Consider the following 18,094-nt stretch of genomic DNA (forward strand, 5'->3'; position numbering starts at 1 on the left):
AAAAAAATGCTATTTAAAATGTATTCGTTCTAATTACTCATATTACCGAGACAGTGTTAAATATAAAATATACCTCACACAGCAAAACCAAAATAGAGCCAAACCATTGCTCATAATGAATCGCTAAGCATTTTGAGTTATCACAAAACAGGAAGTGTGTAACAATACTCTTCCCCAATTTCCAAACATGATATTCTTTTAATAGTATTTCTCTTGATAATTGCTAAAGAAGATGTGACATGACATTTAAAAAAAAAAAAGCTTTTTGACAAAGGGTTGGTGAGCCTGCCCACCGAACAAGTCTCCAGGCCAATAGACTTGTTGGCTTGTTGGCTACTTCTAACTTATTTTTAGAAGTATTTCCCTCAAAAAGGTCAAGGTTCAAGTAATTTCCTATGATTAATTGGGTATGCTTCTCTTTTGTAATCTCCCCAGGAAACGCATACCTCCATTAGAGCAATTAAACAAGGCTTATTAATAAAATAAAATAGATGTCTATAACAAGATCAAAATATCATGGCACGTGTTCGCTTTGTAGGCTATATCATTTAATACACTCTTTCAAAATGGAAATCCTTTGTGTAAAATAATAGATCCCATCATCATAGAAAATCAGCAATGTTAAAATGCCGTGAGGCCTTGCTCACAGTTTCCCTCTCTCTAACTCGTCTTTGACATCCAGACTAATGGCATGTTGGTGACACCCAGACAATTCATGGAGCAAATGGCCCCGGAATAAGGTTAGCCATATAGGTAATCGCTCTTAAACTAGTGCCGCTCAGTGTAACTCAAGACAAAGCATTTCCTCATTAAGCTCTCCTATATTGACCCTGTAACTCGATAAAGAGGCCATGAGCGTAACCTTGTAAAGATAGGTGTTCTGTTGTCATGACAGTTGGAAGAGAAATCACATGAGTGTTCATTAAAGGTCCACCGGCCACAACCGTGGTGTGGCATTCCTAAAAGAATGAGAGCATGGGGAGAAATGATGCAGTGGTGCATAAAAAACATCAAACTATGAGCTAATAATGTTGTAAAAGGCTGTTAAATACAACTTATGCCAGACAGGTAACTACTTATACTGCATTCTACATATCATATAATGAAAAACTGGATATAAACTTGTTAGACAAACTGAAATCACGTGGATAAACCCAGAATGTATGACATTAATTAATACATTATTCAGAATTTGTGTTTCTGTTCTTTTTTTCCACTTTTGTATTCAAGGAAGAATCAAGTGTCACTGCTGCTAAAAATCCCCATTGTGACTACTTTGACAACCCTAGGGTGGGCGTCACGACTTCACAGTTAAATAGATAAATGACACTAGGTGGTAGCAGAGATCCTGGAGCTCCCCCAGGGCAGGTGCAGAGACTTTATACACTGTATATGTAGGGAGGACATGCAGTTTCTATTGGTTACTGCCAACTGCCAAACATTCACTTGTATGAGGGAATGAGTTTGTTAAAAGGTTGGGTGACTGCTTTCTGTCTTTGTAAGATATAATTGTTGTGTGTTTTTTTTAAACCGTTTTTTACTCTTAAAACCATTTCATGTCCCTCCTGGATGTATTAAATGCCAATCTACCTGTCTATTATCTGTGTTCAGTGGTGTCCAGAGTATCTTATTTAACTTGGTAATGGATCCATTAGTATGAGGAAAAGGGATTCCGTTATGGTGTATGAGAGAGAGCAATTACCTGAATCATAGCCTGCAGCCATTTCTACAATGAAATATGGTGGTTAAGTTACTGTTCACACTGAGTGAGAATAAAAGGAGAAAACATGGAAATAAGATTAAAGATATTGTCGGATCACTACTTTATTTCAGCCTTTAAATAATTCAGTACAAAAATAAAAACAACAAACAATGTCATACATTTTCTTCATCTTTTATTATTTTACAGCCCCACAGAGTCAGAGGGAGATTACTTGACAGTGGGGTGTGTTTTTCATCAGTGGATGATCTCATCCCCGCAGTCACGTTGCCAGTGACGATGAGATGGTTTAGAAGTAGTTTGCCACCCTGCGAACAGACTTGATGTTGGGATTTTCCGCTTGCCACTCCATGTGGTTGCAGTAGTTTCCTCTCTCCACGATGTACATGCGGCCGCGGTAGTTAGGCTCCTCATACAGCACCCAGCTGTTTGAGAAAATTGATAAATAACATTAAAATAAATTAAAAAATTGCAGTTTACAATGTTAAATATGCAATATGCAGCTAAGTGAGGGGATAGAAGGTAAAGTTCATGACTTATCTGACTTGGCTTACATATTGTCTAAAGTGAAGGTTTAAAATACAAAAACAAATTTTTTTTACTTACCTCTTGTGGTTTCTAACAACATTATCATTACATTATTCATCTCCATTGTATTGTTATGATGGCCAAAATCTCACAGATGGATATCTATGTCTAGTCCTTGACAAAAACAACAACAAACAAACAAACTAACAAACTACAACAATTGTAAGTGAAAAGTTTTTTGCATGTCATCTCTCCCCTCCCCACCTCTCTCTCTTTCAGAGTCCATCAATGAAGACACAGTACACTAGAATATTCTAGCACATATTCTGGTGCTCATGTGCTCTAACAGGTTCAATCTAACTAAGTGTCCCCCTGCTGTAGAGATACATACGCTCCATCTCCATAAACCTTCAGGGAGTTGATGCAGTTGTTGGTCAGGCCTCGGGCTTGCAGGAAAGGACAGTCGTCACACAGCTCCACACACTGGCCTGAGAACTTGTCTCCCTCGAACAGCTCCATCCTGTAGTGCTCTCCATGCTGCAGAGGATAATGACATGCCCTCTCGCTAAGTCATAGCAGAAATGTTCGCCTTCGGCCTTTTGCAAAGGATCAAAGCCTCCTCCTTTATGTGACTGTGGCTGTATTGTTTGTGCAAACACTTGTACCTTTAGAAATCATAGAGGATAATATGTATAGCCCACGGCCACAGTATGTCTCAAGTGTTTTCATGCAGCTGATGGCGTTACTATATGCATGTTAATATGCATCTGTACTGCAAGACTAACTCCTGCATTATTATGAATCCAAGTTATTGAAATCATTCTGTCTTTAATTTATCAGAAAGCACTTTTTTCACAAATGAGGCCTCACATATGCCAGTGTGCCGGGCTTGTTTTTTTTAACAACCAAATATTTGTCTGTTGCTGGGGTCTCACACACACACACACACACACACACACACACACACACACACACACACACACACACACACACACACACAAACACTCTTACCATCCTGATTGGCCTGCAGGAGCCCATGTGATCGTTATGAGCATTCCAACGCTGGAATTCGGGGTACTCTCCATGCTCCAGAATGTACTGTTGGCCCTTAAAGTCTGGGTGGTCATAGCAGATGTAGGCTCCGCTCTCCACACGGACAGAGTTGACCCTGTTCATGAAGCCACGGTCCTGGAAGTTGTCGCAGTCACTGCAGATCTCCAGTTTCCTCCCAGTGAAACATTTTCCCTCATAGAACACGATCTGTTTTTTTTTTTTTTTTTTTGCAATGAAGATTTCAATAGTTTTCTCATAACAGATACTTTTATGGAAAGTGCTGCAAGTAGTCTAAAAGATATCTTGTAAATGTGCCACTCAACACTGTTAAAAGTACAATCTGAAGTTGGATCAGCCAGACATTACTGCCTTTGTGATTGACATTTGTTTGTGATACACATGATATGATTAACTTTAACTGTGACTGCATCCCTTGTTGTGGTACTCACCTTTCCTGAGTACTGAGACATTTTCCACTGTTAGCTGTTCCACACTGGTCACACTGTCTAAGAGTGGAAAAATGTGGACGCTCAGATATATATGGCCAACAGAGAGTGTGGTTGTATCGCGAGGCAGAGGCAACAAAAGCACAACAATGGGGGGTTTAGACATTTTGCCACATGGACAGTTTCCCTTACATGTGCCAGTGCTGATATTGGAGTTTGGCTCTAGGGGAGTCGAAACAATAGAGTGAGAGAGATTTTGCTATGATTGGGCTTTGGGAGTGATGTTGCACTGAGTCAGGGTTGTGGAATAATATTTGGGTGGTGTCCAAACAAGGGGAGGCGAGGAGGGAAAACAAACGTTAAAGCATAGGTGAAAGGACATGTATGAGCCAGTACAAACAAAACATCTGTCTTCTGACAAGTTGGGCGAGGAACTGGGAAAATGTAAACACAATGAGGTGTTGTCCCAGTCCATGTCTATGAGTTTCGATGGTGGCAGGTTGAACAGAGCATCCAGATGCCATACTCCAAAGCAGATTTCACTCCAGCTTTTCTTTACAGATGATTCTTTGTTTTTATTTCTCTGATGCTGATCCAGATCCAATCCTGGATCTGTCGAAACTGAATTTCTCTCAGTTGCAATATCAAAGACTACCAGTTTTAACGTTAGGCAAGTGGAAAAGGATACAAAACAGATAAAACCTGTTTTCAGTGTAATGTATGACTTCCACCCCTCTCCCCCCCTCCCTCTCTCTCTCTCCCTCTCTCTCTCGCTCTCTTTCTCTCTATCTGCAGTGCGGAGATTAAACACAATTTGAAATGATTTATTGCACTTGAGTGGGTTTTTAGAGATTAGAAAGTTCACCAAGGTTTGGCGTTCACACTAAAACAGTCAATCAAAGCCATTTCAATCAGGAGACTTCATTTTTGAGTGAACAATTATTTACTGACGTGCCCAATAAAAATAATAAATGAGAAAAGTGTTTGGCGATTAGACCATTGTGACGTCATCTAATTACCATCGTGACCTCATAATGAGAACAAGTGAGTAACATTAGTCTTCCTGAAAGAAATTACGCTAAGCTTCATAAGTAAAGTAAGTAATAGTGTAAAACAGTTGTCTCAGGTGTGTACATTTAAAAATCACACGGACTTGGACTCTTTTTTTACCATTGATAACTGCTATTTCAGCCAGCCATTCATGTATTGGATTGGTTTTCTGTATATGCTCTGAATTGTATGACAGCTGGTGAGAGTGTCATTCTTTCATTCTCTTTAATTAGAAATTATATATATTAGAATTATATTAAGTGCTAGTTCAAGTCAATTCTTTGTATAGACTTAATTCCTAGTCTGGAGCTGAGGTGAGTTAAAGAGCATTAACCTAAAGGTATTACACCTCATATAGGTTAGACAAAATGCGCCTAAAGCAAACATACTGTACCCTTCACTCATATCCTCTTGTCCTCCTAAGGTTTAAATCCAGCTGATATAGATCTTTATATGAGTCTGTGACAAATGCATTCATTAATATTTGCAAAAGCCTCATATATTATATACAGTAGTGGACAAAGGGTGGAAAGCTCTTGCATAATGCAAGAATCTGGGCATTGGGAAACTGTAGCCCCTGAACACAGTGTACCCAGGGTGAGGAGTGAATGCTAAGTATATAGACTTAACAGAGATACACCTCTCAATGGGACGTTACCATGACAGGACAAAGGACGTGCAGGTACAAAAAGGGGGAAAGTGGATGAATACACCTCAGTCTTTGGCAGAAATCGAGACGGACGAATCATCAAGGTATGTATACATAAAATAATACTTATATAAGTTATCTTATTTGGTGTATTTTACCTTCAATTCTTTTTTTGATATGCGTTTAATAACAATAAATATAAAATCAATATTTGATATTTTTTGCCATATATTTGCTATCAAATGTCAACACTTGTTTTTGCTTAGAATTTCAATAATTTAAACTATATCATATATATATATATATATAATTCAAATCATTTAAGGAAAATCGTGAGATAATTATCTAAAAAAGCCTAAACAGTAAAACACAGTTTAATGCCATGAAATCTGGGGTACTACAGGTATTGTAGGCTACTGTCTACTGTATCATTAAATCTGTGCTTTATTTTTCAAAGGTTGCAGTAATGAACAGAACAATGAAGTTGTTGGTCTTGGCTTTAACCGTCACCCTGCTGTTTACAGCTGGTGAGTCTGTCACTGATTCTCCACTGAATAAACACAATCTCTGCTGCTGTGCAACAGAGACATCTGCTTTTGTCTTTTAGTCTTTGCTGTACAGGAACACAATTTCAGCAGACTTGTCAGACACTCAAAGGCATTCTTTTCATTTCGCAACAGATTGTAGGAGTCATATCTAAGAAATGAAAGTAATTGACTTATCTGTGAGAGCACAATATCATCCAATGTGGCATCATGCACACCGTTAACATTTAAGTAGACTAAATCCTTACTAACAACTTGCAAATACTCATTGTTCCAGAAATCACATCGTCCACATTATGGCAGAATTTATTCAGATACACTAAGAAAAGAAAAAGAAAAGAAATGACTGAAATATTGCTTTGCTGTTTTTTGTTTTCAGGTGAAGCCCTGGACTGCCACCAGTGTGTCTCCAAAAAGGCTGGAGGAATCTGTGAGCTCACTGTAGAGAGCTGCAAACCAGAGAAGAATGCCTGCGCTGCTGCCCACTTCCTTAGAGCACCATGTGAGTTTGTCAGCATACTCAGAACTATTCTATGATTAACAAATGCATGACCTCAGTAGATAAACCACAGTGAAATACAATATTATCATTGCTGTGGATCATAGTCAAGTTAAAGGAGAAGTTCACTAAAGATAAACATCTGCATGTGTACCATGGCACCAAAATTAGAGAGCTATGGGCATCGATGGTGAGGTAAATGAAAAAGGTTTTGAAAAACGTATGAAGAGAGAAAATTGCTTAAAGGTGCCATATCATTCTCATTTTCAGGTTCATACTTGTATTTTGGGTTTCTACTTAACATGTTTACATGCTTTAAAGTTCAAGAAACACATTGTTTCACATTGAATATACCTGTATTCACCCTCTATATATAGTACTATTGTGACATCACAACCGTACTCAAGTGCTGACGGCTCGTTGAAAGGCACTGTTTCTGAATATGGGCTGTGTGCATTTCTCTGGGAATTGAACTGTTCGTCAGATGTTTGTGAATAATGTGTAAGAAAAATACAATTGCTCTATACCACAGCGAGGCGCTTCTTACATAATAAAAGGACATGCTTTTTTTTAAAAACCTTTTCCTTTTTTTACTTTCTTAGATGGCCAATACCAGAAATGCATGGCTCTGTCAGACTGCGAAATGCTGAAGACAAACTCCTACATCGATATCAAGTGCTGTACCGAAGACATGTGCAACACCTTATAAAATGACAATGTATTGGAGTATCTTTGAGCAAGGCACTTAAACCCAGGGACCCCTGCTGACTGCCGCAAGCGGCTCCCAGGTGTGAAAGCATGTATGAACTCAAAGTGGCTAGAAAAACTAAATTTGTTTTGTCATTCTTTTCCCTTGTCAAATAAAAATGTTTGACAAAGAGCAAGTGCTGTGTTCTTATTCTTATGTCTGGAAATCTTTGGAGTTTTCTTATTACTTTCTGACAGCCACGCCAAGTCAAAAACAAAGTCCAGGACTTAGAGGATTCATGTTCAGGCAAGAGTTTCATTTTCAGCAGATTGGGTTGGATGAAGTTGAAGAAAAGCTTATCTCACCAGTTCTCAGGGCTTTGCACTGACTTTTGACCCCATTCCTTTATTACATTTAATATTCATGACCAAAACTGTCCTGAAAGTTTACAATAACGTACTTAGGTATAATTTATGAAGAGAAAAACTCTGCTAATCTGCTTCATCTGGACTGCAAGGGTTTGGCACTATCAGATTGGATGACAGTGAGCAAACTACCCACCAGCTGTCGCCAGATTCAGATTTTATTATTGCTGAAGCCTGACTGGTGCACTGAAGTACTTGACATCACCCTTTTCTAACTGAGCCCCGCCCACTTCAAACCAGTAAAGAAGAAGAAGAATAAGAGCAGAGACAAAAACAAATCTGATGTAAAATACCATCACAGTAAAAAAACATATTGAAGAAAGAACCTAAAACGTTTCTGTCTAAACATGGAAAAGCAGCATTTAGTTATTATTAACACAGATTTTAATGTTCACCATGCTTCTTTGTACTGAATCTCAAAAACTAGATTAGATTATCCACCGTGCACTTGCATCCTGCGCCCTCCTCAATGTATTTTAATCTTTGAAGTAAATAAATTTGCCCTGCCTCCCAGGTGACAAAAATCTCACTCTTCAGCCAAGGTAATAATCCACACTCAACCCTGCTTTACATAACCACTTTTTGCTTTAATGATTACAATCAAAAACATTTGTACAACATTTTCAACATTAGAAAATGGATGCAGAGTTTTTTGGCTGACAGTGACCGCTATGAAAACAAACTGAGGGACAGAGAAGTGGGTACTGCGTGGAGATGAAGTAGAAAAAGAGCTGTATATATTGGAAGGACCAAACAGCTGGTGATGTATCAGAAGAAACGTCCATGTTCACTTATCCATTTTCAGAGCATATGTATTGCAGACATGACATTTCTCTGATCTCTTGTTATTAAAACAGAGGACTCGTTGCCTATATATGGGAGATGCATAATGAGAAGCTAAGATGCATCAAGCCACTACTATCTCTGGCCTTAGTTACGGTAGTCGTTATTACCGAGCACAAGAAAACATTTTTTCTGATACACCCAAATGAAGTTCTGCGTTTTGCATCAGTGCCGAGCACAAAGATGGAGGTGGGGTGGATTGTGGGAAATATAAGACAAGGGAACCGCCACTCATCCTTTTTTTTTATCAAACACAAAGAAAATAGGAAATACTAATAAATAACAGTGGAGTCAGAGCCATAAATAGACAGTATTGGATATTTAGGACCCTGGAGGGGTGGAGTCAGCTGAGGTGAAGGAGAACTGGCAGCTAGCCTTCAAGTAACGGGATATCCCAGTGCAGTGTCCTGTGTGTTGATTGGGCGGCTCTACATCATGGAACAGGGCGTTTTTCCTGGCTGCACGCCCCCGTCCATCTTCTCTGCCTCCAGGATCATCCTCCGGAAAACCTCCACGGCCGTCTGAGAGAGAGACAGCAAGACACATATACACACACACACACACACACACACACACACACACACACACACACACACACACAGGACGCTGTCACATGTCTTGGTCACACCACTTTGAATTTTCCAGCAGCATACGTTACATTTAGGCGCAACAAATATGCTGTTGTTTTTGCTCATATTGGCCAAACTTTAGCATCTCCCTGAATATAAATGAGGGAAATAAGGAATAATGGATGTTGTTTATTGGAGGCTGTGGTGGATAAACTTTTGAACCATTGTTACATCTGCATGAATTGATATGTTTGGCCACTTGGGGGCAGTGCACCAAGCTGTGAACACAACACTGATATATTATCCTTAAGATGATATAGAAACGTGTTAGCAGTTATTTACACATCCAAAAGACACAGTGCAACATAAGCATTCATTTGGAGTCAGGTTCTCTCTTTTAGCCATGGTTACAGTGAGTCTTTAGAGCTTTTAAAAAAAAAAAAAAATAAACAATGAGCTGAAAGACACTAAAACACTCCATAGAGCTCATTTGATACATTTGCGACATTTGTGGTTACTGGCAAGTTGCTTTTAAAAATACAGTTTTTTTTAAATGACACAAGTAACCACCAAGGGAGCAGCAAAACTGTCTTGAGCAGCAACACTCAGATATGGCCCAGAAGAAAAGCAACTTCATCAATTTACAGCACACTGAAGCAAACCTTTTTCTTTAATATTTGTGTGGGTGTACAATAAGAATCCAGTACGGTAAAGGCGTACTCCGCCAGTAACAATACAAATTACTGTATAGAGAATGGTTACAGGTTGCAAAATGACTGAATTGGTAATGCTAAAAAAGAGATATCCTGAACTTTAGTCCAGAGTACAGGTCAAGCTCCAAAACTGCTGGATCCTACACTTCCCATAAGGCAACTTAATAGCTTGTAAGACCCTCCCTGCCTCGTAAACAACCAATTTGAACATTCAAACTACATGCCCCCAAACGTTTTCTGTTACACGTGTAGTCTTAAAGCCCATGCCTACATAACCCTTATGATCATCAGAGTATTATGATGTTTTTTTTTTATTTCTTGTGAAATTTCCCTTCAATGCCACAGAAGACATTATACTGTCACAGTTTGCTCCCCATGATGTGTAAACTGATCTTGATCTGTGAAATCAATCATCTTTAAATGATACTAAGCCCTTTGTCAGACTGGTCCCACCAAACCCTTGTGACAATTTAATCATCAAATGAATGCCAACTAGTAATATAGCATGCATTAAAATGACATTTTATTTGGGTACCTTTTAACAGATAAAAAGGCTTTGATAACAACCAAGTCAAACATAAACAAAGTACTTACTGCTGAATATCTGCAGCTTCAGCTCTTACCTGGTTCTCTTTAGCTGAGGACTCCATGAAGGCAGCGTTCCAGGAATCGGCTAAGGCTTTTCCTTCTTCACAACTGATTACTCTAAAGAAAAGAAAAAACCTAGAGTAAGACTACAGAGTACAATTCTGCTTCCACTAAGTAAAGTAATTATAAAGGGCTACATAAACAAACACAGACAAGTATGACTATGCCTGCTTGGTACAAATGGCTTCCCCCTTCTATTGGGTCATCTGAATATTAACTTCTGTATCAAATGTGAGGAATGTTTAGGTTTGCATTTCTGCCAACACAATGATAAGAAATTCCACAAAAAATGATGACTTAAACTGGCAAGTGCTATGCCGCATGTGTATACCTACTGTATTTAGTGGACCTAATGTACAATTTAAGTGTGTGCTATGACATACCGCTCCATATGTAGGTCGTTCTTGTTTCCGACCAGCATAATTGGTACTCTGTATTAGATGGAAAAGTAAACAGCACATTGTCATTTATGCATGATATATTACATAAGTTTTGGAATGCCTTGGGCAGCAAAACAAGACGAAGCCGCTGTATACTTACTGAACCTTTCCCACCATGTCCAATAGTTTTTCATGGATAACTTGTACAACTTCAAAGCTGGAACAACCAAGGGGAAAGATTTTTCTTTAGCATTACAACTCATTATACAGAACTTCATAAAGATTTGTTTGCTTTAAAAAAGTAAAATTGTACCTTTTATTGGATGTAACTGAATAGACCAGAATGTAACCGTTGATATCTATGGAGTAGGTCTGTGGGAAGATAGAGTACTCATCCTATAGAGACAGAAATTGTGAGAAAATTAGTGTGCAAAGTTCGGTTTGGAATAGAAGGAATTAAAAGTAATTAAGTAATGAAGCCGAATCAACACCAAACTATGAAGTAGCATTATCATAACATCACATATTCAGATACAAATCAATCATCATACCTGTCCTGCTGTGTCTACCAGCTGAAGATGGTACTCCTGTCCATTTATTGTGATCATTTTAGTAAATGCTGCAGTTAAAAGAAAAGACAAGTTAGAAATGAACCAATACAAATTATAAATTAAACATTTTAATGGATGGAGAGCAAGCGATTTCCTTTTACAATAACACTGACAAATACAGCAAATCGCCTACAACACCATGTCTACTACACAGTACCATACTCTATCTTCATTACTCTACGTTTTCAGTGTGCAGATCTCCTTATGGATCCATTTCGGTGCCACTGAGTTCATCCAGCACAGGAATGTCAATATCTGCCTGGAGATGGGTCACATTATCTGCAGGACTGAGGGATTGCACTGCCTGCAGCATCTCGCTGATAACGCTGACAATTCACTTTATGTAAACCATCCAGAGAATATTTATAGATACAGACCACACACTCGAGAAACACAGGGCGATATGTGAGCGAACATTTCAGGGAAAAAGAAAAACAGCCTGCAGGCAAAGTTTAGACTCAAATCTCTGGAGTGTCTGGGAATGTGTGTTTAAGAGGTTGATGAATTACTCTATGTTCTCTCATTAGGCAAAATGCACCGTTTAAGTACCTTCCAGCAAGTTCGCTCTCTCCAAGCCTGTGATTTCCAAGCTTATTCCACTGAAGTCTACATGGTTTACTTTGACCAAATACTAAAAACACCAGCTGATTTCTCCAATGTTCCTCGAAAGAAGTTTTTTTTCTTCTTTTTGGTGTAATCAGCTGGTGGACACTTGTTAATAGGGAACATCACACCCTGTTCTTCTTTCAGTGATATCATGTTATAGAGTTATCAGGATGCACACTTGAGATGTCTACATTGATGGTAACAAGCAACATTTATGTGAAAACAAAAGAAAAGAAAAAAGGTATAATCAAATATTTAGAGGAAGATTATTTGGAGATGTCAGAGTTTTGCCTGACAGCCATCCATCCTCAAGTTCAATGTGATAAACATAGGTTTGAAGGAGTAAAGTGTGAAATGTAATCTATATCATGACAGCTGCAAAAATTATTGATTAGTCACCTGACCAAAAAGCAGCAACTACTGTGATATTTGTTTCATTTCTAAGCTAAATTGACAAACATTCTCTAGTTCCAGTTTCTCAAATGTTAGGATTTGCTGCTTTTCTCTCTTTTATGTCATTGTAAATTAAATATTCCTGACGTTTGGATCAATGGTTAATTTTTTTGTCACTATTTTCTGACATTTTATAAACCAAACACTTAATCGATTAATCGATAATGAAAACAACCATTAGTTTCAGCCCTATAGTACATGTTGCATTAAAAAAACTCAGTGAATATATACTGATATACAACCACCTGTTATCATGTGACCGCAACTCCATACTTAGGTCACGTGATAACAACTCAACCATTTCCATGGCAACTGAGCAACTCCATCCACTGAGGAAGGCCACAAGATGTAGCTAAAAGCTTTGGAAACACATAGTAAGTGGACCTTGTGATGCAATTTAGTTTCTTTTCCCAAACAATAATTATAATATTGATTTCGACCATGCTGACCAATCAGGGTTTTTTTTCTCATCAGAGTTGAGGGTCTAAGGATAGAGGTTGTCATATGTTCTTCAGATTGTAAAGCCCTCTGAGACAAAATTGTGATTTTGGGCTCTAGAAATAAAACTGACTAAACTTGACTTTGTATAATCAAGAGATTTGACGAACAGACTCATAACCATACACATTACACTTGAATAACTGATTAATCACAGCATGCAAAGTGTCAAAGGATAATATAGCCTACAGCTAACATATTTGCGAAAAAAAGATGCTATGCACATTCAAGTTAAAATATTTGTCAGGGTTTCCTGCAGTGTTTAATAGCAGAGCCTGAAGACCATCTCTGCTAAGAAATTACACAATTTTATTAAATACAACATGAGGGGGAAAAAAGAGAGGAGTCTACTAAATACAGCAAAAGCTATTATATTTCCTGCGGTGGTTAGGCTGACATCTTCGCACTGAACTGATCACAAGAAGAGCTGTATCAGGATCTAAGTGGCTTACTACTTCGACTAAACAGTTTCCTGTTTGTGTATGGAGCTGTAACAGTCCACAAACTCCTCACTACATCTCAGCAGTGTTATAGACTCTCTAGTCTAGTCTATTCATGTATATTGTGTTGTTATTACCTTATCACTTTCGCATATCCTCAGACTTACTTACACCTCCCTTCGCTCCGGCTTTGTAATGCCTTCCTAATGTGCACTTTATGTAGCCTATTGTATTCTGTATTCTTGTACTGTATTGTATGTGAATCTGTATGTTGTCTTGCACGCTTATGCTTTATTCTTGGCCAGGTCGTTGCAAATGAGAACCTGTTAAATAAAGGTTAAATAAAAAAAATAAATAAAAAAAAAAACTCCCCACTTACTGTTTTCGATTGTTGGGTCATAGGAGTCCACAAACTGGCCTTCCACAAACTGAATTGTCAAGGAGGACTTTCCTGCAAAACACAAAGGAATATTGTAACAGGGAGTCTTAATGATTGAATATCATTGGAAATATGGGGGGGGGGGGGGGGTTGTCAAAAGCATCAAACGTTTATTCAGCATAAAGATGACAAAGGGATTAGTGATTAGTGATTAGTGATTATCCACACAATGAAAAAGAAAACATAGAAATCCTACATTAACATTGACTATTAGAATACCAGAAGCTCAAAGCTACGTAGGCTACTAAAGCCCAAAACACAAAACCCTATATTAATACCATGGGAGATGTTTACTAAATCAACTCATTGTAGAGTAGGCAAACATAACACAATACAAGTCTTTCTGGGAATATTGCAGGGTTTTGCGTTAGTGCTGGCTGGGCCTAGAGTCGGTCTATCTGCGTGTGCCATCTTGCCATCCTGAACATCCTTTCGCCGCATACATATTGCGCTTCTTTGGTTTCAGATACGATAAAATAAACCGCACAGTAATGCGTCAAATCCTGGTGGTCCTTCAGGGCTTCACAAAGCGTGGTACTATTAACCAGGGTTAGGGCCACTGATGGAAACCTATCAATAAGGACAGTTTGCGTAAAAATATATATGGTGAACACATTACGGGAGGTCTCATGTGATCAAACTCGCAAGGCCAGGTCTCATCTCATTTGACCGCTTTGAGATGATGCGTGACATACCCTACTCCCTATAATTTAAGTATATTATAGGAGGTGTAAACCGCCCGCATGATGGATATAAATGGACCCAAAAGGCCGCTGCTATCTAGCCTCAGCGTCGCATCCCAGGCCCTTGAGATGACATTTACCTCCCTCGCTAGTCGTCTGGTCAGAACTCACCTACGGATCTGTACCCGAGGATGGCGATTTTTCGTGATTTCGGCTGCGGCATATCTCCTCCTGGTTATCGCATCTAGTCCTCGGGGTGTACAGCAACCTCTAACCGGAATGGCATTCAAAATTCAAGTGGTGCAGAGATTCGACATACAGCCCCCAGATGACAGCAGGAATCACTCTTCTTTGTTTTGTTTTTTAATGAAGATTTTTACGTCCACGGCTCGGAAAAGAATGTTATTTCAGGTCATATAAAAAAGCATGGAGCATCTAATAGATCTACAATAACTGCGTCACTCCCCTTTGCAATGTAATGAATTAGTAATTACTGCTCCATCCTAATTGGATACACGCGGAGTGAAGGCGGGAATTGATGCCTGTTGTAAAACTCTGATTGGGTGAGACAGATGTTCGTCAAGCAACACTGCCCGCTTTCTGGAATATGATTGGCTGCTACATGCACTGTGACGTGATGTGTGGTCGAGTGCAATGTCATTCATATCTTTAGGGTCAGGGAGCAGGGATACTCATAGACTGTATAGGGGATACTGGGGCATTACTGCTCCAATGACGATGTCATTATTTTCATTTATTTTATTTTCTACACGGACACACGCAATAATTATGTAATTAAAACCTCTAGAAAGACCAAAATAATTCACTACACAAATGTAATTTATCATACAGTAATCATAGTGGTTTTATAATAGTCCCATATAAAATAGGCTACCATGAATTGAAAGAGCCTACAGAAATATTATCATTACTTAGCCTATAAGTCCTGCTGTACATCAGTATAGTTTTGAGGTAAGCCTACTTATACTTTACTTTCAGTTACTACTAGCCATACTTTATATTTCAGGCCAATATTGTACTTTTTACTCCACTACATTTATTTGATAACTTTTGTTACTTTGCTGATTTAGATTAATAATACACAATTTAATCAACAAATAAACTATAGTGTATTATTTTAGGTTAATATAAGATAAGACTTTATTGATCCCCATTAGTGAATTCACAAACTACATCATTTACGTATGTAAAGTAGCTCAAATTAACCCCATCTTTACCAAATGCAACATTAAAGTGATGTACACATTAAATAATCAATAATTATAATCCAGTAATGTATACAAAATAATGTATACATTAATGCATCAATAATTATAATCCAGTAACATAATATACATTATTCTGAAATGGGCAATTCTGCATAATGAGTACTTGTACATTTGGTACTTCAAGTGTATTTTGATGCTAATACTTTGGTACTCCAGTAAAATTTTTGATAGAGGACATTTAACAGAGTACTCTACATTATGGTATTGCTACTTTTACTTACGTAAATAATCGGAATAGATCTTCAGGTCCTTTGTATTGTTTCTGGAAATTTGGTTTTAACAATCTGAAGAGCAGATTACATTCCATTATTAAATGCAAATTACACACGGTAGGTTTAGCTGATTTTGATATTGTTTAGACTAAATATCTTTGACTTTGTTCTGTTTTTACAACAACACAACAAGTAAATGGAAATATAGTAAAGGGATTTACAATATTGCTTATACAACTAAATAAAATAATAAATTCAGTTCAATTTTATTTATAGTATCAAATCATAACAAGAGTTATCTAGAGACACTTTAGAGATAGAGTAGGTCTAGACCACACTATAATTTACAAAGACCCAACAATTCCAGTAATTAATAAAAATGTAGGAAGGCTTTGAACCAGCATTTAAACCATTATGTGTCAGAGATCCATAAATTATAACTGTATAAAACCAAAAACTTCTGAAAATAGATATATTTCTTAGGGAGTAGGGTTGTAATGGGGCAATTTAGATTCATGACTTAATATTTCTAAAAAACGTTCCATCACCCTGTACAGTAAGATCCCTGAAATCTTGTTATTGAGTACTAGTAGTAAGATAATTAAAGGTACAATAAGGACAATATCATCTCATAGCACAAATACATTACACAAAACCAATAGTATTGGAATTCTACCAGATGATTTGAATAAATAGGCTGATCTGCTGTAGAAAAACTCTTCTTTGCCTACTTTCACAATAGCCAGTAGATGTCCCCATAAAACCATTTATATATCACACGTGGAGCCACCTTACAGTACCAGAGGCCTGTCTGTAAGTCCTCAAATAACTATTATATATTCCCACATCACCTTCTAATTATTGTTTATCATCCATCTCTTGTTTTAGATTCAAACTCACTGAGCACTGTTTCTCAAGCTTACTCTCTCCAAACAGTGAAACACTGTACCTCAACAAACTTACACATGAATCAGACTACACACATTATCTGAGCTGATAGTGTATTTCGTTATAGATGTTGAAATGCCCAGGTCTTAATATAACTGTGGCCTTAAACCAAACCACAGGCATGCAATAATATCATAGGAACTCAGGCCACAATTAGTGGGTTAAGCCCATAGGCGGACACTGGAATCCAAGGCAGGCGTGGCGAAGGTGGTGGGATGATGAGAGTCTTCTTTGCTTTTAGACTGTAATGTTTATGTGTCATTTCTTAGTACTTCACAAACACCAATGACGCAGTCTGTAAAACTGATAAAAGATTTACTAGACTTAAGATAGACATTAGATATTTTTAATACTGCCCAACTGCCTGTTAAGAGAGTTTTGGAGCAAAACTCTTGAAGTAATTATACACTCTCCCAAAAAATATCCCTTAGATCCAAGGGTGTGCAGTTTTACTTGCCCTGTGACCAATAAAGTCCCCTGTTTCCCTGTCACGTCCTGGGCTATTACCACTTAATCACAGAAATGTCCAACTCCCTGTCAGTAAGACCCAACTGTTTTGCCTCCACACACACTTTTCAGCACGGGAAACAAGAAATCACTGGTGTCAGCAATAGGCGATTTGTTCTGCATGACATTGGGTGTCAAAAAAAAAAGAATGCTCCACTGAAATGGTTGAAGGGTGCCTGCAATTACTGGACAGACACACACACACACACACACACACACACACACACACACACACACAGACACAGACACACACACACACACACACACACTCTCGCTCTCTCAGGAAATATGATGATGACCAAGAATAGGTCACACTGGTAATACAGCCATGTTATAGCTATGGATTACAGTGTGCTGACATAGGCCAACAAAATACCTCCTGAAAGAACAACAGGTGTCTGACAACATTGTTTCACTTTAATAAAAGGCTTACAAAAGCCTCAGAGAAATACAGTTTTTTACAATCACGTTGGCACTAATTTCAGAACCTTGATGTGATTTTTCAAAACTCTAGACACAAAACTCACAACCAATGATCAAAATACACATTTTTCAAAACTCTAACACTTTTTTCAATTGCTTGGATACAATACAGATAAACCAAAGATCATTTGTTCATTTAACAAATATATCACCTGTTCAATATGACACA

The 18,094-nt window shown here is 38.0% G+C and overlaps 3 protein-coding genes across 3 annotated transcripts; 1 reads left to right on the forward strand and 2 right to left on the reverse strand.

Moving 5' to 3' along the window:
* Nucleotides 1–1,968: 1,968 nt before the first annotated feature.
* On the reverse strand, nt 1,969–3,771 carry LOC144526729 (gamma-crystallin N-A-like). The gene is made up of 4 exons (XM_078264357.1): nt 3,751–3,771; nt 3,260–3,508; nt 2,640–2,785; nt 1,969–2,145 (listed from the first exon to the last, which is right to left on the reverse strand). Exons 1-4 carry the CDS (start codon nt 3,769–3,771, stop codon nt 2,010–2,012), a joined length of 552 nt encoding a protein of 183 aa, XP_078120483.1. The 3' UTR covers nt 1,969–2,009.
* A 2,135-nt stretch (nt 3,772–5,906) lies between these two features.
* Nucleotides 5,907–7,303, forward strand: ly97.3 (lymphocyte antigen 97, tandem duplicate 3). The gene is made up of 3 exons (XM_078265191.1): nt 5,907–5,973; nt 6,371–6,493; nt 7,093–7,303. The coding sequence occupies exons 1-3, from the start codon at nt 5,913–5,915 to the stop codon at nt 7,197–7,199; spliced, it is 291 nt and encodes a 96-aa protein (XP_078121317.1). The 5' UTR covers nt 5,907–5,912; the 3' UTR covers nt 7,200–7,303.
* Nucleotides 7,304–8,175: 872 nt separating this feature from the next.
* rheb (Ras homolog, mTORC1 binding) lies at nt 8,176–14,953 on the reverse strand. Its single transcript, XM_078264999.1, has 8 exons — nt 14,658–14,953; nt 13,744–13,815; nt 11,308–11,375; nt 11,070–11,152; nt 10,917–10,973; nt 10,760–10,807; nt 10,352–10,433; nt 8,176–8,967 (listed from the first exon to the last, which is right to left on the reverse strand). Exons 1-8 carry the CDS (start codon nt 14,707–14,709, stop codon nt 8,875–8,877), a joined length of 555 nt encoding a protein of 184 aa, XP_078121125.1. The 5' UTR covers nt 14,710–14,953; the 3' UTR covers nt 8,176–8,874.
* Between the last annotated feature and the right edge of the window lie 3,141 nt (nt 14,954–18,094).

This window comes from Sander vitreus, chromosome 12, assembly GCF_031162955.1.
Source record: "Sander vitreus isolate 19-12246 chromosome 12, sanVit1, whole genome shotgun sequence".
Lineage (NCBI taxonomy): Eukaryota > Metazoa > Chordata > Actinopteri > Perciformes > Percidae > Sander > Sander vitreus.